At 42.2% G+C, this 21,369-nt stretch overlaps 1 protein-coding gene across 6 annotated transcripts in view; it reads right to left on the reverse strand.

Moving 5' to 3' along the window:
- Ltbp1 (latent transforming growth factor beta binding protein 1) overlaps window positions 1-21,369 on the reverse strand; it is a 395,722-nt gene that overhangs the window by 223,648 nt on the left and 150,705 nt on the right. For all 6 annotated transcript variants that reach the window (XM_063262385.1, XM_063262388.1, XM_063262387.1 and 3 more), the window contains one exon: window positions 18,877-19,046. In XM_063262385.1, the coding sequence (XP_063118455.1) occupies window positions 18,877-19,046 (170 nt within the window). The remainder of the gene's footprint in view (window positions 1-18,876; window positions 19,047-21,369) is intronic.

Here is a 21,369-nt window from a genome sequence, read left to right on the forward strand (position 1 = left end):
AATTATTATTAATTCTGCCTTACCTGCCTCTCCTGCTGTGATGGACCCTTTTAAAAAATATAGTTTTTAAATACTTAATACAATTTCTTGAGAATGTCATACATTTAAAAAGACCACATCTTGAGAATTTAGCATTCCTTTGATCTTATGTTGTCCTTCTTCTATTTTTCCCATCTTTAATATCATTTTCTTCTTTATAAATAGAAGAAAAAAATCCTATTTCCATCCCTTGAATAAAATCCGGTATTTCTGAAGATATAATATATTTTATAGTCAGAAGACTATTACCCAACAAATAGTTTACTCAACCAGCAGGAGCTGGCCCAGTGTTTCAAGAAAGAAAACACTGTCTGTCATAAAACGAACTAGCAAAACACAGTAATGACTTTTTGACATTTTCATTCTCTGAGCTTTTTTTATAAAATAGTTTTCTTTAACCTTATAAACCCTGAAGAAAGCCAATGACCCAGACATACTTCTTCAGTTTAGGGACAAAGAACACCCAGTAAGGTTCAGGAGAAATTCTAGACTGTAGTGCAGGGGCAGACACGACTGCACTTGCTGATACCCAATCCAGCCCCCACTAAATAGAAACGGAGACAGGGCACATACCCTGTTCCTATGTTTCTGTGACCATGGCTAGTGGTTCTATGGTGTTCATTCTGACACTTCCTCCAGAATTCATCTGTCCAGAATACATTTGGAAGACCCCACTCCACCCCTAATTCTGAATGCTTCCCAGGACATATTCAGTGCGTTCCATCCATAACAGACAATAGCATATGGATTGTTGTAACTCAAGACCTAAAGAAAAATATCTTTGAAAGAAGAAAGGTCCTGATTCTGCTAAAAGGAGGAGGAGGAGGAAGAAGAAAAAGGAAGAAGGAGAGGGGGAAAGAGGAGGCAGAAGAAGGAAGAGGAAGAGAGGAGAGGAAGAATGAGAACAAGAAGAAATGGAGTTGAAGAATGAGGAGGAGGAAGAGGCAGAGAAGTAGAGTTAAAAGAAGAGAAAAGAGAGAGGGAGAATGAGAACAAGAAGAAAGGGAGTTCACTGGACCCATTTTCTCAAGCTGGATGGAGGAAGCAATTGATAACCACGATCTAAAACATTCAGGGAGAGTTAGTAGTTTACTCAGAGATGTGATTTGTTTTGTTTTCTTTTACTTGTTTGCTTGCTTTTTGAGGGGCAAGCAGGCAGTAAGAGGCATTCTTGTTCAGGATGTTGCTTTATTAGCTGGTCTCCCAAGGGGGAAAACGCTGATGTCATTTTTTTTTCATATGTGAAAAATCTCTACCTCCCTCAAGGATTCCAGGCTGATAGCTGAAGCAGACACTTCAGACACCAGGGCGTAGCCTTGGGTACAGAGGAGGCAGAAGGGGAGCTCACAAGATGGCGTCCTCGCTGTGAAGAGCAAGGAAGAGAATTCGGCACTCACCTGCCTATACCCACACCATCTGGCCGATCTGCAGGAAATAGTGCTTGGATATATCTTGTGTGACTCAGATTTTCTGTCCCTTAATTTTGGAATGGAATTAGGTTTTATTTATCTCCACATTTGTTGTTTTTCAGAAAGCAAGTGAGTGCAGACATTTGCCATTGCTCTGTCACTCACCATTCCCAGAAATAGCGTCTGCTTGCTTGTACGTGGAGGAGAAAGGCTGACTAAACAGACAGACAGCTACTGGGTTATGCATTTACCAAGCAACAAATTCCAAGACTTGCCCACAAGCCTTGGGGGAGGCTCTTTCCTTCATGGATCTTAGCTCATCTCCAGTGCTCACTCTGATAAATAGGATTCTAAGTCACCTACATAGTTCTTGTTACAGATAGTTCTTACAGAAATCAAAGTCCTTTAAAGTGAATTAAGACCTTCCCTATTAGACACAACTGGCCCTCATCTTCAGCCATACCCACATGGAGAACAAGGATTAGTCAGGCCATAATGCTCAAGTCTTCATTACCATACTTCCTCCCTTCACATGTGAATTCATCCCCGCATGTAAAGATTTTCTTCTTGCTTTCCCCAACTGCCATCTTTTGGATGCCCCTTCTCTTCCCAACTTTTATTACCCTAAGTCCAGATGAATGGCAGAGACCTCTGTCCTCTTGATTCTGTTTCCTTCTGTCTGCAGAAGCATCTCTACTTTGACACCTTCCTTTAGCCTCAGCCAAAATGTAAAAGAAAGAAAGGAAGGAAGGAAGGAAGGAAGGAAGGAAGGAAGGAAGGAAGGAAGGAGAAAGGAAGGAAGAAAGAAAGAAAGAAAGAAAGAAAGAAAGAAAGAAAGAAGAAAGGAAGGAAGAAAGGAAGGAAGGTAGAAAGGAGAAAGAAAGAAAGAAAGAAAGAAAGAAAGAAAGAAAGAAAGAAAGAAGGAAAGAAAAGAAAGAAAGAAAGGTAGAAATAGTGTGCCTTCTTATTCTTTTATTCTTTATTCTTTCCTATCTATAACTGTCATACCAGTTACATGTCTATCCTTGTTGATGAGAAATGGTACAGAGGGACACACATAGGTGTGAAAAGGAAGAGCAGTAAGCAAGGTGACAGAAACTGAGGCTTCAGAGCTCACAGGAAGACAAGTGGGAAGGACAGAGGGATAGATGACTCATACCCAGCGACTCATGGTTCAAGCCACACTTTGAAGGAGTTGAATACTCTGAAGCTCCTGTTACCTTCATAACTTGACTTGCAAATAGGTTTTAACACCAAAGACAGATAGATGGGCAGGATGAAATGAATTAGAACTCTTTACAAATATAAAATATGCATAAAAGGAAAGGAATGTCAAAAAGGCAGAACAGAGGGGTTCAGGAGATGGCCCCATCAATGAAGTGCTTGCCTTGGTAGCATGAGGTGCTAATTGTACCACCCCCACCCTGGAACCCACACAAAATAATAAAGCTTGGTGTGATGGCACACATGTGCAATCCTAGTGCTGTGAAGGTGGAAAAAGGCAGCATGGCCTACTTGGTGAGCTTCAGGCCAATACAGACCCCATCTTGAACAAAGAAAAGAAACTAAGTAGACCCACTCTACAGGTTGGCTGCTGATGTCCTCATACATGTGTTCATATTCATACATACCTGCAGGTTCTCTACCAGGAATCAATATCTCTGTCTCTCTCTGTTCCCTCTGCCCCTCTGTCTCTCTGACTCTCTGTCTCTCTTACTGTCTCTCTCTGTCTCTCTCTGTCTCTGTCTCCCTGTCTCTCTCTGTCTCTCTCTGTCTCTGTATCTCTCTGTCTCTCTCTGTCTCTGTCTCTCTGTCTCTCTCTGTCTCTCTCTGTCTCTATCTCTCTCTCTCTCTCTCACACACACACACACACACACACACACACACACACACACACACACACACACACAGAGTAGAACAGAGAAAGAAGGCCATACCCCTAAGCTCTCAATAGGCATCTAAGTACTACCAGGCCAAAAATAGATGCCTTAATACACCCCTGATGGTCTCTAGTTATTTCTTATAAACAAACAAACAAAAAAGCACAGGAAACAAAAACAACATTGTACATTGAATACATTTTGCTTAAGAAGCTCTATAAAAGCTGAATATCAACACTTTGGCAATTGCAATTACCAAAACAATCCTTTCTTGCTGGGTGACACAAACTTAAAGGAAAATATGCCTAAGTAATTGACTGTGTAGACAACTAGGACTTTTAGGTCTCACAATTGATTTAGTATTACAGCACCAGGGAGTCCAACCTTGTCATTTACTTCATTTTTTTCCAACACAAATTTCTCTCTGGTTCACCTTTAAATGATTCCATCCATGGCCCCAACTACTCCTTCAAAGGACGAATGCCAAATTCAATAGGTCTTATCATTAGAAAAACTTTGTGTTTCAAAATCATAGTATTTTGTCTACAGTATCATGCAGTAAATAAAATTTTAAGAATGATTTGTTGCCAATAGAAATAAATAAATTAACGTTGCATAATTACAAATCGTTTTTCAGGGTGTGAGCTAATTCTTTTTAGGTTACTCATTATCTACTTGCTTGTTTTCTTTTTGTTGGTGTGTGTGGGAGGGGCGTTGCCTCATCAAGATAGACCTTCCTCTAATGAGTATGATGGTGATTTTAAGATACATCAAAAAAACCGACTCCATACTTCTTTCTTCAAGTGTTGAAATCTAAATGGAATAGATGAAAGGGATAGTGGAGCAGTAAAAGCTTCCTTGATGTTTGAATTATTTTCATGACACTGAACAGTGCTTAATAATAACTCAATATTCAGGTAGATAACATAAAATTTCTACAGCTCACAAAATTCATAAATTCTCAAAATGTAATTGAACTTTGGCTACCCAGTCACCTAAAACTAACTTACACAAAGTAGTACAATAATGTTTTTTAGAATTACTGATCTGTTTTTACCATTTTAACTCATATTTGTGGTTCCTGTCAAACTTCTATGAATAACATTTTTTTTCTTTTCTTTTTTTCAGAGCTGGGGACGGAACCCAGGGCCTTGCGCTTGCTAGGCAAGCACTCTACCACTGAGCTAAATCCTCAACCCCTGAATAACATTTTAAATGGGCAAGATAAAGTACTAACACTGTTAATCTCATAATGACTTGAGCTGGTTGCACATCACATATTGAGCAGCGATCTCATCATAGATTATAATGGAACTAACAAATCCCTGTCGCTTAGAGACATCATTAAGATCTGATGCTATACCCTACTCAGTTGTATGATAAGGATGACCTACACATGAGTCCTGTGCTGCCATTGGCAGACAAGTAAAATCATACTGTTACAAGGCCTGCAACAGGAATGGTGCCTGCAGTCTAAGGATAAGGATCTGAGCTTGACCCCAGGCACCCACAGGGTGTTTGTGTGTGTGTGTGTGTGTGTGTGTGTGTGTGTGTGTATCTGACTTCCAAAGTTGCTCTCTAATCACCTCACACATACAACAGATTGATCACACCCAGACACATAAGTGTGTACACACACACACACACACACACACACACACACAAATATATCAATAAAGAACCCAATATCCAGAATTTTTTTAAAAAACTTGCAATTCAACAGATAAGCTAACAAATAGATAAATCTTCAAAAGATGAAACACAAACATCCAATGTGTGTTCTTAGGGTGTTCAACATCCCTAACCATCAGGAAATTCAATTACAACTACCTTGATATACCCACATCCTCCCAGGCAGAATGGCTGTCACCAAGAAATTGGACAACAAGTGGCTAGGATGTGGGACAGCGGACTGCTAGTTTACTGCCAGTGTGAGAGCAAACTAATACAGCTATTATGGAACTCAGTAAGGGGAGGTTCTCAAAAATTAATAATAGACACCATATATACTGAGCCATATCATTCCATGCCCAAGTGACTCCATATCCTACCACAGAGACACTTGTACACCCTTGTTCATTACTGTTCTACTCACAATAGCAAGGAACTTGGAACCAGCCTGGATGTCCATCAACAGATAAGTGGGTAGTGAAAATGTGGTGCCTAAATGCAATAAAATTTTATCCAGCCACAAAACAACTATGAAATTTTCAGAAAAATAGGCAGATCTGGAAAGCATTGTAGTTTTTTCTCATAAACAGGTCTTAGTGTATAGTGTGTGTGTGTGTGTGTGTGTGTGTGTGTGTGTGTGTGTGTCCTAAAAACTAGAAAGGAGATGAACAGGGGATAAAAGAGGTTTTAAAGGAGGTGGAGTAGGCAATTAAACACACATATCATGAAGGTGGAAAGAAAGGCTAAGAGAGAGGTTAGAAGGTGGGTTATTGAGGTGAAGAGGAAGAAGAGAATCTAACGAAACATTTCATTTGAAAATGGCATGTGATATCTAATACTTTCTTTTATGATTTAAAAATTAAATTAAATTAGCTAGGTGTGGTGGCGCATGCTTTTATTCGCAGCACTTGGGAGGCAAAGGTAAGCTGATCTCTGAGTTCCAGGCCAGCCTGGTCTATAGAGTGAGTTCCAGAACAGCCAGGGCTACACAGAGAAAACTTGTCTTGAATATCATCATCATCATCATCATCATCATCATCATCATCATCATCATCATCATTATCATTATAATTATTATAAATAGGAAGCGATTATGACCAATGAAAAACATATGTCATGAAGGTTTGTGAGTGTGCTCTGTGTTGAACATCCAGCAATGAGCTGACCCAGAGATGTGTCTCTTTAAATGTAGCCCACTGTTAATCAATCCATACATAGGGTGCTGAGTAAATGTACACACAGACCTTAGTACGGCCATTAACATACAGAAGGTGCCAAACAGATGAGGGGGAGTCATTTTTCTAGGTCTACAATCTTTAAAGTCCAAAAATACAACTTATCATAATTTCTGTAGGGCCTCTTTTTCCAGATATACTCAGGTGTGGCTTGGAAACTGGGACCCCTGACAAGAAACATGAATCACTTTCTCCGCTACACGTCTTCGAAATAATCCTTTAGACAGAGTTAACTACTGTGGTGTTTCTATGTACAAGACATGGCAAGGCATGCCTGATGGGTATTTACACAAATACCACACTGTGGTTGCCAGAAAGCCCAGACCAATAAAGATGAATAAATAGTCATGATGGGGTTGCAGGAAGACTTCCTGAAAAGGTTCCCTAAGCCACACTCACTGGACCAATGTCAACTGGACACTCTCCATCCGAAGTGAGCAAGAATCCTCAAGCCCTAACTGAAAACGTTTCTGTAAGAAAATCCATATGGGATTATCCAGGGGTGCCTATGGCCACACAGACATCACTAACTAAAGTGGGTCATAAAACAAAGCAAAAGGACACCAGCATGGGAAAGGGACCCTAAGGAGGAGAGAGAGAGATGATGAGAGATGGAGATACAAGAGAGGCTGAGAAGTGAGAGAATGCAAATATATAGATATATGAAATTGTTTTTTAAAAAAACTAATTTATATCTTTAAAAATAATCCAGATGGGTGCTCAAATCCATAAATCAGGCCCTCCAAGTTTTCCAAAGGTCTTGGGGAATTTTGAAACTCACCCATCCTTCCCCTCTTCCTATCTGCCCTGCCATCCCATGCCTTCCTAGGAGGGAGGGGTGGACAAGAGAAAGAGCTATAAAGGGAGTGAAGAAAAGAAACAGGGCAGCTGGGTTTTCCCTCCCTAGAAGACAATCATGTTAGGGCACCCAATATGCAGCTGTTAGGGAGCAGGGTAGAAATAGAATCGGCAGTAGCTGGGGTCTTTCTGTCTACAATGAAGAGAGTACACATTATATGAGGTGAGAGGGTGTTATACTAAAGTTGCACAGAGCAATGAGGACAATGAACATCTCGAGAAAATGCACATGCCCAGCCCCACAAGCCAGACCTCACAGGTACCAGGACTTGGTTCAGGGACTGTCTCTTACTGAAAATGAGAAGCACAATACATTTGGGTGCCCATCACATGCTGCTCCACCCCCAGGCCTTTGCAACAACTTTGAACTGTGTTCTCGCACCCAGGATTCATGTGATAGAAAGTTTCCCTGTGACTGCTCCAATTTCCCTTGGTTAGTATACTTCCCTTTCCGCTAGTCTCCATTACAAATCCCTAAGAGGCCTTCTGTTGAATCTGGTTTAGTCAGAATCCCCCTTGCCTGGGAAGGCTCTGACCAACAGCTGGCCAGCCCCACACTGATTTCTCCAAGGTCAAATGCCTACGTTTTCCAGTCTACTGTGCCCAGAAGGTGAGGTTACCCATATGGTATTTTTCTACCTACATGCATCCCATTTAACTGCAACCAGATTGTGTGCCTGACTGAGACACACAACTGATTTATCTAGACTGTTCCCAACAGTCTTTCTTCTGTCTTACTGGCATGGTGATCTAAAGAGACACAGAGAGAGACAGAGACATGGAGAGCCAAAGGAGACAGAGGCAGAAGGACACACAGAGAGAACAGATCCCAAGGAGGTCCAGGCTCGAGAAAGGAGGGAGGGAACATGTGAGATCCCGTAAAGCCATCAGTCAAAACCACATTCATTCTGCCCATCTCTCTGCTCAAGCCCAAATGGCGGAGAGATGTGCAGGAAAGGTCATCCGGCCCACAATAAAGAGGTAGCAAAGAGAGGGGAGGAAAGAAAGAATTACACATAAATAATGTCATCTACCCTTATTTTTCATACTGGGATAGATAAAAAGCAGGGAGGGGAGTGAAGTAGGTCAGAGAATTATTCTTCACAGAATATGCTCACCGCCTTTCCTATCAAAACAAACCAAAGCCCACCTCAACGGTTCTTTCTCATTACATTTCTAGTGAATTAAGGGGATGGAAAATCAACATTTAGGCCAGGATTTAGACCCTTTCTTTTTTTCTCTAACTGAACCACAAGTAATAATATTTTTAATTGATGAATAAAGGAGAAAAATGAAAATATTTTGCTTGGGAGGAGGGTTATTCTCTAAAGTAAAGTAGGCTCCCTGTGCAGGCTACTCCTTGGAATGCAAGCTCCAAGTGTGGGAGGAAACGCTCTGGTTTCTGCTGGATTCCTATCAAGCTGCTGCAATCCTTGGATGCACCTGTAACCATTAGCTTGGTCATTAAGCAGCATCCCAGCTGTTGGGTTGGTGTGTTTCTAGACTCATTAGGTTAAAAGCACTCAATCCCACACAAGATGCCTGGAGGCTAGTGCAAAACCCCAACAAGACTCTCTCACCTGCTCCACAGCTTCTGCATTCTATCTAAAAAAAGAACTTCCCAAATCTGTTTATAGGCTTTGAAAATTGATACATAATTAAAATGGTTTCCACAAAACCAATCATACTTAGAATGTTTCATTTAAATGAAAGTAAGAATCAGGGATGGGGCTGTAGCTCGGTGGAAAAAAGGGTTTGCCCTGTGCAAGCATGAGGAGCTGAGTTTGAATCCCTAGAACACACATATAAACTGGATATAAAGCTCAAGCATTGGGAATCCCAGAGCTTCCAGAGATGCTCGCAGGAGACGATCAAAGTAGAAGGCAGCGACTGGCACCAATATATGCGCAGTGACATGTGAACACCTGAACTCACACACGTGATGCTCATGGAAGTGCGTGCCTACGTGTGCTCGTGCCTGTGAGAGTGTACGCTTGAACATGTGACACACAGACAGACGCAAATACACACTGTGATAAAGAATTTGTCTATCGCAGGAATTACCTCAACATAACCAGGTAGCAATCATCTATTAGGAAAGCAAACAAACAGGGCAGAAGTCAAATCTCAGAAATGTAGTTCTAATACAAAATAATTTAGAGATGGGATATAGCTGGGCACAGTTGGATAGGCCTGTAATCTCAGCCTAGAGGAGTCAGATAGGAGGATCCTGAGTTTGAGGGTAGCCTGAAATATACAAGAAACCATGTTTTAAAAGCCAAGGGTTAGGGACGCCACTCCATGGGAAAGTACTTGCCTAGTTTATGAAAAGCATTGAATTCAATCCCAAGTAGTGGCCCCCTCTGAAAAGAACATGCTATAAAACTACGCAAGATGCTGGGGAAATGGCTCATTCAGGCATGCAAGCAGGCGGGTCCTACACTCCAGGACTCACCCAAAGGCCAGGCACAGTAGCATGCACCTATAAGCCCAGCACTGAGGATTGTAGAGATGGAGTTTCCCTTAGCTCACTGGCCAGACAACCTAGCTTAAGTGCTGAACTCCAGGTTCCTCGAGAGACTCTCTCAAAACATAAAGTGAACAAGACACCTAGCATCCATCTCTGATCTCCACACATGTACATATGTACTTGTATGCTCATGTGTGTGGTCAAAAACATGGGCAACTCACACAAGTGAGGGGTGCTGATCCTTATCTCAAAGTGGGGACATCCTTACAGCCAGGCAGTCATCTGCAACCTTAGGGGGACCCTTTCTCAAGGAAAAACTCCTGAGGAGACAAGCATGCCGCTTGATTCCCGTGGGAAGTGTCTCCTGAGCCATGTCACCTGAGTCTGATCTGTTCTGAACGAAAACTGCCTTCAACTCTGTCGGGTTGCTGCTGCTACTTTTTCCCTTCAGAAGCTAAGCCAAGTAAACTCTCCAGATTCTGTCAAAGAAATCCAAACCCAGAAGAGTCACCATCTGTGCTGGTTTGAATAGGCATGGCCCCCATAAACTCATATGCTTGATGCATGCTTGATTCATAAGGTGTGGCCTTGGGGTGGGTGTGGCCTTGTTGGAGTAGGTGTGGCCTTGTTGGAGTGGGTGTGGCCTTGTTGAAGGAAAGGTGTCCCCGTGGGTGGAGGCAGGCTTTGAGGTCTCTTTTATGTTCAAGTCTTGCTAGGGAGATACAATCCCCTTCTGCTGCCTATGGGTAAAGATATAGAACTTTCAGCTCTCTCCAGTATCATGTCTGCCTGGATGCTGCCTTGATGATAACGGACTAATGTCTGAACTGTAAGCCATCCCCATCGAAATGTATTCTTTTGTCAGAGTTGCCATGGTTACGGTGTTTCTTCACAGCAATAAAAACAAAACTAAGACATTTCTGTTTTGTTTTTTTTTTTAAATACAGGTTTTCTCTTCCTAAAATGATGCTATTCTGTTTCCCCATGGCAAACTGTAAACTCGTTTGTGTTATTTTTCCCCTAAGGGGAATTAAAAAACAAAATCGAAGTTTAACTCTAGAGCATTCTGGAGCCATACTAAGTATTGATTTTTTTTTCAGTACCTTAAAATTAGCCTCAACATCCAGAAATAGCTTTGAATGTGCGCATTATTATGAAAGTTTGGACCTTTGGAACGAAAAGTTGTCTCTGGCACTGGAGGCTGTCTGTGGAGGAATTTAAACTGCATAATCCTTCCCTCTGGAAGGCTTTGCTCCACCTCTGTTTATACGCTGCTGGATAAGCTTCTCGGAAATGTTGACAATCCATCCATGTCTACCCTTTCCCAGCTATCTTTAACTGTGTGTAGCTGATTGGGAGACAGAAGACATTCCTGTTCACGTCCCTTCCTGGGTAGAGATGGGATCAACCCCCTCTACCATAAGTTGGGCACTCCCTCTGCCTCACCATCAAGGATAACATGGTACCAGCAAATACAAAACACCTCATCCTCTATTGAACCTGGATTTCTGAGATTAGCTTGACCAAGCCTTATTCACTCACACATGTGTCAGTCTGTACACATAAAAACATTTCCCTGTCTATGCCATTAAAACAGCTTCTGGGGGGCACCATGGAGGGGGGATGATTTTTCTGTACCCACAGTGCATTGCACAGGTGGGAATTGCAATATTGTGTGTAGGTGGACAAACAGCTTTGGGAACCTGATTTTGCAAGGGAAACTTTATGAAGTTTTCCCATTATTCCTTCTTTAAAGCAGTCTGTTCTCGTATTTTAGTCCTGAGAGCTTATTCTTCCGTGGCTGTTGCGGGTAGTGGTTTTTTTATCAGCTTCTTGGAAAGCTGGCTGGTCCAAATTCCATAGCCATGCAGTGCCGAGTGAATCAGTGTGGAGTCAAACAAACAAATCCCTACTTCCACACTCACCGATGGCAGTCTCATTTAGGGAAGGCTTCAACTACATCCCTGGACATCTCTTCATCCATGTTCACACTTGGTTCATCTGGAAATCTGCCCTGAAAGGCCCTCATCCCATTTGTCAGTAGCTGTCTATCTCTGTGGAGGATATTTTCCAGGACACTAGATCTCCCCCACTGCTGCTTTTCTTTCTCTGTCTCTTCTGAATTAAGGACATGATGCTTCTCAAAGGCAAAGTCCTCCTTACCAGCATTCCAACATGCTGACGGGTTCTACAATGCAACCCACTACTTATACAAGAATCTTCTCATCTAAATCAGCTATCCCAGCATCTGCCTTTACCTAGTTAGCCCCTGAGCTTCTTCCCTCCCTTGGGAAAGGACAGTCAGGCCGAGATGGATGCTTCCGTGCAGGGAGGTCCCTTCAATGTCATCACTGACCCTCTCAGCTATACCATGGACGCCCACTTCATGAGCATTCTGTAAGTAGTCGTAGGCATGAGGGCCACCACTCAGTGCCCTTCCCCACTTCTTTGTCTGGCATATGCATACTAGTCTGTGCTAAATCTCTCCCAATGGTCAGATTTGGGCTGTCTCCTCTAATGGTCTATACAAACATTTTCTCTCTTGTCTCTGTCTCTCTGTCTCTGTCATTCTCTCCCTCTCTCTCTCTTCTCTCTTCTCTCTCTCTCTCTCTCTCTCTCTCTCTCTCTCTCTCTCTCTCTCTCTCTCTCGTTTCCTCCCTCTCCCTTCCCCAACTCAACAGCTAAGAAGACCCAGGCATCCCCGGTTGCCTCTTTGTTATACCAATCAGTCTACAACCATGGGAAGTCTTCACTCAGATACACGGAGTTGTCTTTTTCTAGAGGAGCACCATCACTACTTGTCAGCACACCCTGACATGCTTTCAAGTTGTCCCATTTTCTGACATCTGAACACAAGCCTGAAACATCCAGACACACATTCAACCACCTTGCCTCCCAAAATGTAAAGATGTCTCACATGCCCAAAACATCTAAGTCTCAAGTCCTGGGCTACACAGTGTGGTCATAGCATGGGGGAAATACAAGAGCTTGGAAAACAAAAATATGCTGTGAGAACATACATGTCTTGAGAACATGATCACGTATACTATGAGAACATATACTCTGTGAGAAGAACATGCTGTGAGAACATGCTACGCTTCTCTCCTGGCAAAGCTCAGGAGACCCGGGAAGCTAGTCTACCTATCGGGGAAAGAGAGGATTTCAGTCAGCCCACTACTGGCTGTTGTGTGGGGGCTGAGCAAATACTTACTGAGAAAGGTCAAGACAGACCACAGACTCCAGGGAAAGACAACTGCTGAAGTGCCAGTTTCCGCTGAAAGGAGCTTGATGCACAACTGCTGTCGCCTCTGAGACGGTTTGTTTAGGCAAAGCATTGCATTTAACCTTTTTTTAAAGTGGGCTTTTTTTTCCAGTTTAACAGTACGGTGTGTTTGTGGTACCCTTGTTTCTCTTTCCTTCCCACTCCCCATCTCACTGCATCAGAATATAAATCCTCAGTCCTCTTAAGAGTCTGACTTATCTGTGTTTATAGACCTTTGGGAAGTTAATCTATAAAACATGACATATGCCTCTTCTGGAATTTAAGACGTCTGCTTCCTTGAATATAACAAAATAAACTTTTAGAAGATGATATTGAAATTTAAGCAGCCCACTTGAAAAGTTGAGCCCCTGACCGTGGGAAAACAACTGGAATTAGCAATGAGAACTCCAATGTCAGGACTAGGGAGATGGTTCAGTCAGTAAAGCCACAAAAGCATGAAGACCTGAGTTCAGGTCCTCGGGGCCAATGTAGAAGCCAGGAATGGCAGTACAGGTTAGTAGCCACAGCATTGGATGGTGGGTAAAGACAGGAGGAACCCTGAATTGCAGCCAACCTGGCCAAGTTAGCAAACCCCTGTCTTCAAAACTATGGTATAGAGAAATACAAGGGAACATCTGACAGCCATCTTTGGCCATCATGTGTATATCTAATGTGAACACTCACCTCCCTCAAGGTCTTTTCATAGTAGGCTTTGCTAAACAACTCTGAGTGAGTCACAAGCTCCTGGGTAGATGCCATTCTAAAAATCTCAACAGAGTCCCCTTTAGAATATCACCCTTCCAATGTTCTACAATTTTAAGTTTTCCCTCTGAGATAAAAATACTACTAAACCAAGGGACTGCAGAGATGGCTCAGGGGTTGAGAGCACTGGCTGCTCTTCTTGAAGGCCTGACCTCAATTCCCAGCATCCAAAGTGGTAGCTCACAATCAACTATAATGTGATCTGATGCTTTCATCCTACATACAGCTGTACCTGCAAAGAGAGCACTCATATACATAAATTAAATAAAAAACGCTTTATTTATTGAGCCCACGGTCAGGGGCTCAACTTTTCAAGTGGGCTGCTTAAATTTCAATATCATCTTCTAAAAGTTTATTAGAACAATACTACTAAACCAAGTGTAGGGGAGATTGGTTTGCATGCTACATTCTCTTTAACACATCACCAACGCAGGCAGGAGCTAGATAACGACTGTCCCTCATTCTCACCTTCCAGAAGACCTCAGATCAGTGAAGTTCTCTCTCCTCCTTGGAGCTGGTGAGTTTTTTAGACCCATCTACTTGGCAATTGTCCTTGTAAATAATTTTTTATTTTTAATAAGACACAATTCACACACCACAGAGCTTGCCCCTTTTACCTGTAGAACTCTCTGTCCTTTAGCATAGTCACAAGACTGTGCAATCACCATGACCTAATGACGCGAGATCATTTCCATCACCCAAAATGAAACCCCTAACCTTTAAGCAGGTTTTCTCCCCAGCCCCTAGCAACCACTAATCTATTTTCTGTCCTTATGGATTTGTCTAGTATGTGTATTTCATATACATGGAATGATATAGTATGTGATCTGGATTCTTCTGTGTCTGAATTCCTTCCCTCTGTATGTTTAGAGTTCTATCATTATCTGTATCCCATTCCTTTATAATGGCTCAAATTCTGTTCTATGGAAATACCTCACTTGTTTAGGTATCTATCATCTGATGAACATTGTCTCTCATTAGACGCTGGACAGAGCTGAGATGAACAGTTAGATACAAATCTCTGTGAGAATGTGTTTCTTAAATTCTACCAGGAGTTAAAATTGCTAGCTAGATACTCACTCTCTTAGCTTCTCTGAGAAATCTAGGTGGTATCTTAATGCACAACTTGGCTCTGTGACCATGATCCATTATTTTTAACAATACCACAAGGTTTTCTGTAAAGACCCAGGGCTAACATTCACTATTTTCCCAGTTGTCCCTCAACCTGACATTCTTATTACTGAAAGAAACTCAATTTATTTTACAGAGGTTTTTCAAGAGCTTCCTGATTTTCTGCTCTCTCCAAACTTGATAGAGATGTCTGAGAACCACCATGGTGTGGAGGTTGGGCTGGTAAGGGCATTGACAATGAGTGGCAGTTACAGCCAGAGTCTCTTGGGAAGCGTCTGGGTTTTCTGCCCTATTCCCAATATCACTCCAAATCTAGATGTGTTTAGTAGCTTAAGAAACTGGGTTTCAGACTAGGGAGATGCTCAGTGGGTAAAGTGCTTCTTACATCAGCACAAGGACCTGAGTGTGGATTGCTATTACCTATGGAAAGTTAGGCATAGTGGGATCAACTGTAATCCCAGCACTGAGAGATGGAGAGAGACAGATCCCAGAGGCTTGATGGCCAGCCAGCCAGGCTGAATCTGTGAGCTCCAGGCTCAGCAAGACAGACCCTATATCAAAACATACAAAATACACACACACACACACACACACACACACACACACACACACACAGTGTCTCTAGACCTGGGTTGACTGATACTCCATCAGCCTCCAACAATTTACCCAGTATTCTACACTCTGTGACCATTTTTAAAGGTCTCATTTTAAATAGGATCAAGATATTTGTATAACAACCTCAACTTTCTTCTTGGCGACTAAACCTAAAATACTTACTGAGCTCAAGGACAAGTTTGTCAACCTATACTTTAGCTGACACTCACACAAACTAAATTCAAGGCTGATGAACATGGTGAAGATCCAACTTAGCACTAGTATCACTGACCACAGTATGCCCACTGTAGGGCATTCCATTTCCTAGTGACTGAGAAGGCTGATAAGCATCCCAAATCAAAATATGAGAAGTTATGTATACACAGTGGACAAGGGCAGTGAGCTGTTCTACCAAAATTCTGGGAAACTCAAGAGACATCACCTTACCAGCAACTTGATAGCTTGCTCCCCATCCAGTCTTTCACGTGACGAGTGCTATACTTGGTGCAGTCACACAGTCAGCCATATTGAGTTCACTCCACACACCATTGTCACATCTTTCTTACCTGCATATTTTAGCCAGTGTTCTTTTTTAGCAATTATCTATTCTCTGGGGCGTATAGAACTGCTATATCTTCTTTCTATGAGCTTATTAAGATACAAAAAACAGGATTTTATATGCTCCATTATTGTTGTTTGTAAGACACCAATTTTGACCCAACTAACCATAATAAATTATTAGCACACTTGCACGCTTGCTTTTTTCAGCCATATCTATTCATCTTGCGGTGTGTGTGTGTGTGTGTGTGTGTGTGTGTGTGTGTGTGTCTAGCAGTCTACCTACTTACATATCTGTCAGTATGCCAATCTACATATCTATGTATTTATGTATGTGCATATATATATCTATTTTAACTAACATATAACATATTTGGTTTCCTTATATTTTCACAAGCAATTGATTCTCCTCCCCAGAACTTCCCTCCCTGTGTCTTTCAACCCCTAGCAATCTCCTTTCTACTTTTGATTTACACCTATTCTATTGCCGACCAACCTCAATCCCTCTTTTCAATGGAGAAAACAACACAAGCTCATTTACCAACCTAAATGCCTCCACTAGTCCTAGTAGCTTGCCCCAAAATCATGGCAAAACGCTTGGGGAGACACACACCAATACTGCAATTTCATCCCAAGACAAAGCATGTCCTAGCGTCCGGATCTCCGCCTTCTGAAGTCGGAATTCTCTGCTTCTCTTTCACTTCCTAGACCTCGGCATGCTGTGGAGGTGATCTGTTTGGATTTGATCTCTTCTAGGGAGCTGAGAATGAGGTAATGAAGGACTCTACCGTCCCAGGCGTCTACTGCTAATCCCCTTCGGTTCAGTCTCACACTAGGTTCTTCTCTGACAGAGTAGTGTGAGAAACCAGACACTTTCAGGTCCCTCCTATCTCTGCTCCTTTCCCCAGTCTTTCTTCTAACCTTTTCCCTCGTGTTCCTATTTCAGTACCCTTCACAGCCCTGTAAAATTACTTGTTTTCAGGCTTTCCAACTCAACCTCCAGTTCTCTCAATATAGTGCTAGCAACAGTAAAAATAGCCACATTTCCCTTCCTGCCTCTCAGATATGACTAATGTTTCAGGCCTTCCTAAGCCTTTTTTTGATCCAGTTCCATCTTTTTCCGGGGTTGCAGACAAGCACACCATCACTGAGGTCACGTGCTAGTCTACAAGCTTGCACTAGCTCCCGGCTACGTTGAAAATGCATGCAAGAGGCAAGGGACTTAAAAAATAGCATCATTTCATTTTCCAGAAGACAGCTAGAGTAAGGGTTTAGTTTAAATTCTTACAGAGATAGAGTAGATTTTGTGTGCGTGCCTCTGTGTGTGTGTGTATGTGTGTGTGTGTGTGTGTGGTGTGTAAGAGAGAGACAGAGAGACAGAGAGAATTTCACTTGAATAACAAGTCATCAGTAGCTAAGAGTACCATATCCCATCTTCTCTTTATTTTCTTTTTTCTTTTTTTTTTCATTTTTTCTTTTTTTCGGAGCTGGGGACCAAACCCAGGGCCTTGCGCTTGCTAGGCAAGCGCTCTACCACTGAGCTAAATCCCCAACCCCTCATATCCCATCTTCTTCCCAGTGACCATCAAGCCATCTTCTCTTGACTTCTCCCTCTAGCTCTGAATTTTCTTCATCTATCAATATGAACATAAAGTTTCAAAAACCCCCTCCTTATCCCTTCCAAACCTCAGAGAGATTTCAGAAAGTGCTTATCAATATGAGCTAACAACAATAAGCACTTCCCTTTGTTCATTTTTAAAATCAGGATAAGGACAACGTGGCACTCTTGGGAGACATTCCCACAGAAGGAACACATACCCCTGAAGACCTCAAAGGGCGTTAAAGAGCATGGTGATTATAGCTGTTCTTTTGCAACTGACAAAGGACTGTCTTGTTTGACAAGGAGATGACCCAAGTGGTTTCTATACCATTCTAAGACCCTGCTTTGCTTTCACTATCATATCAATAAAGCCACACCAAACTATCACTCTGGAGCTGGCCACCAGCCACAGGAAAAAACACCTCTCAAAACATGAAGTGTAGACAAACAAACCTGCCACTGGACTTTCTATTGTAAAGAAGCAAGCATCAGTCACCAGAGGGTCGAAACACAAAGTGGGAGGTGGAGGCCAGCAGCAGGGCAGCAAATCTGCAGCAGACTCCAACTTCTTAAGTGTTGAACAGTAGCAAAACTCTCTCTAGGCTATTTGCAGTGTTCCTGCTAGCAACAGAGTCCTTTTCCACCTCACACCTGGCACGCTCCTTGATCAGTTACGATGAAGGCAATCAGTCAACATGGACTAAAGCAGGAAGCTGCTGGAAGGAGAGAGTGAGCCTAATTCTCGCCTCTGAATGGTCCATGCCTCGCTCCAGCGCATTCTCCGAGGATTCTGCCAGCAGACACTCTGTAATACCTAAACCACAAATCATCACATTCCCTACCCTTCCAGCCAGAGCTTGTGTCCTTGAGCTTCTCATACAGGGAGATACCAACCAAGCTGGCCCCAGATACAATAGTCCTTTACAAATCCAGTCAAGTCTTCCTTGCCATCTGCTAGGTAGACTGAAAACGAGGTAGACCTTTCAGCATAAAAATAGCTTCCACAGGCCAACCTCAGAGAGGAATACAGGACAAATCAGGCCGTTCACAAGGAATGGATCTTGGCAGCTTAACTAAAGAAAACATTTTATCAATACAAACATGTCAGACATGCAGCTGTACCTAAAATTAGAGGGAACACGTCTCCCAGAAGAAGAAATCCTGCAGAAACAGAATCTCAGGCAAGTCACTCCAGATTTATTTCCAAAGTCCCGGAAAAATGTCTTTCCTCCAAATAAGGAAACCATGCTAAAAATCTGCTGTCTGGTTGTTTTAGGAACCAAAGAAGGTGTTTTAATGACTCTTGAATTTTATCTACTGTGACACATTACAACCATCTAAACCAAAGAAAATGTTTCCAAACTGAGTCTGTAACACAGGAAAATGGCTGTCTGAAAAGGTACTCACCCTGAAAGGGTGCTGTGCCTTGCTCCTGCCCATATCTTAAAGAGAAAGAGCCTTCTGTGGACTGCTCTCCAGAGACCACCTTTGGGGCTGGGAAGTACTTGGGCTTGAGCACATACTCCTGGGTCTGGCCATGCCGAATCATCACATTCTGGGAAGACAAGGGTGCCACTCTGGGGAAGAAACAAAAAGAGGGTAAGAAAATAAACATGGGGTTTTAAATGTCAACATAAGAAGGAAAGAACAAAAAATGAAACTTTAGAAGGAGCACCAGTACCACACACAGCTCATTTGTGTCACCATTTGTGGCGCACAAGAAAGAACATCCCATCCAGCATGAAGGGAACTCATCTGTTTAGTCAAAATGCATAATGAGAAATGGGTTGTCACAAGTGGGTTTTATCAAAGACTTCAGAGCATAGCTACCTTAGGCTTCATGCAAAACATGGGGCATCCGTTTCTCAGAAAAAGACAAAGACCCAGACATGACTAGGTGCACATACAAACAAATAATAAGAACAAAGCAAGGAATCAGTTTTAAGCACTGAGAGCCAGTGTGGGACAGCAGGACTTTTCAAACTACCTAATTCTAACAGGTAGTTCATCTGGATCTTGGAGCCTCAATTTCACATTCTATATCGGAGGATCTCTATCACACAAGGCCAAGAGAAAAGATGCTCATAGGAAAAAAAGAATAAATCAGTTGGTCATGATGGTCTATGCTTTAATACCAACATTTGGGATGCAGAAACTTGGGCATCTTGAGTTTGAGGGAAGCCTGGGCTATGTGGTAAGATGTTGATATAATGTATATACAAAAAAATACCTTATTTATTCATGTAGTATACTATATATGTATGTATCCATGTGCATGTGTGTGTTTATGTAGTATATATTATATGTATTTATCCATGTGTATTTATGTAGTATAGAGTATATGCATGTATCTGTGTGTACATTTATGTAGCATATAGTGGCTGTGTATGTGTGTTTGTGTGTCTGTGTGTGTGTGTGTGTGTGTGTGTGTGTGTGTGTGTGTGTATGCCAGAGCTAGAAAGCCAATGTCTTCTTCAATCTATTTCCACCTAACTGAACCCAGAACTCACCAATTCAGCAAGGCTGGCTACTCAACACTCCAGGATCCTCCTGTCTACCTTCCAGGTGATAGGATGACTGGCCTGTGCTACCACATTTGGCTCTTTACACAGCTACTGAGAATCAAAGTCCTTATGCTTGACCTTATGCTTGCATGGCAAGTAGGTTACTGAAAGAAACATCCCTCCATTACCCCACTCATTTTAGAACATGCAAAGTTAACAAGTGAAATTACTAGACGACTACATACTACCACTACCAGCAAACAGCCTCTGAAATGGTACCTGCTCTCCAGTGTGTTCTGACCCAAAAGATGGGCCCCTAAAGGAACTATATAAATATTAAAAGAAATAGCATGTAGTATAAAAGACAAGTCATCATGTCACAGAGCACCACCATTAGGTGACTTCATCAAAAATAGTCAAAGAATCTCAAATAAATTTACTCAAATTTATTCATATTGAGGCTAAAGAAAGAGTCATGAAGTGAAACAAAGTATTTTAGAGAGATTATGGACCAGAAGTGGCTGAATTGAGGGTGCTAGTACCCTGGCATTCATCACTATAAACCCTGTGGTCTCAAACTGTCTAAAACTCCCATCTTGGGTCTGGATCTTCTCAGTTGTGGTACCACATGGGGCACTTCCTTTGACGCCAGACTAATGGCTGTATTACTAAAAGCCTAAGAATCAACACTGTAAACCCTTCTGTTTTGATGTTATAAGTGTTATTTTGAACTTGAAGTATGCTTGTTGGGGTAGAAACAGCTGGACAAATAAGGTAGTCAGAAGTCTACTCTATCAGCCTCTTCCCCATCTTGGAAATGACTCTCTTTCTCTCTAAACCTTTCTATCATTCACAAAAACACGGAACTAGCTCCTGTTTGGAACAAAAGGACCCAGCATTTCAGGAAACGTAGATGGCCACTATTCACTCCTGCCCTGGTCATCTCCAGAAAGATAAGTCTTGGGGGTCTGCCTTCCAAGTGAACATACCTTTCCTCTAAACCAGAAAAGCGATCATGGCAAGAGATGCGTGGCTTATGTATATACTTGGAGTTTCTTCCCCTCCATGTAACAGTTGAGAAACAAAAGAAAGAGGAATTTGTGTAGAACTTGAGAACAACTCTCAGCCATTCTTAACTTAAGAAAATCCAGACTCCAGTTTCTCAATGGTGCTAGTGTGCTTGGTCACGGCACACTTCAAATCTGCAGCTAGGTATACCAGTTGTCCCGTTCCTCCACCTTGTTTTGCTTCCAACTGCTCATAACATGTGGGCTTTGCAGTCAGTAACTGTCACATGAACTCTTCACAGTCCCACCAAGAAAATAATGAGACTATAAACAGACACTGTCTAGGATAAGCAGGGGAAACTGCCCCATCACTCAGTCCACAAACATTT

Source organism: Rattus norvegicus, chromosome 6 (genome assembly GCF_036323735.1).
Source record: "Rattus norvegicus strain BN/NHsdMcwi chromosome 6, GRCr8, whole genome shotgun sequence".
Lineage (NCBI taxonomy): Eukaryota > Metazoa > Chordata > Mammalia > Rodentia > Muridae > Rattus > Rattus norvegicus.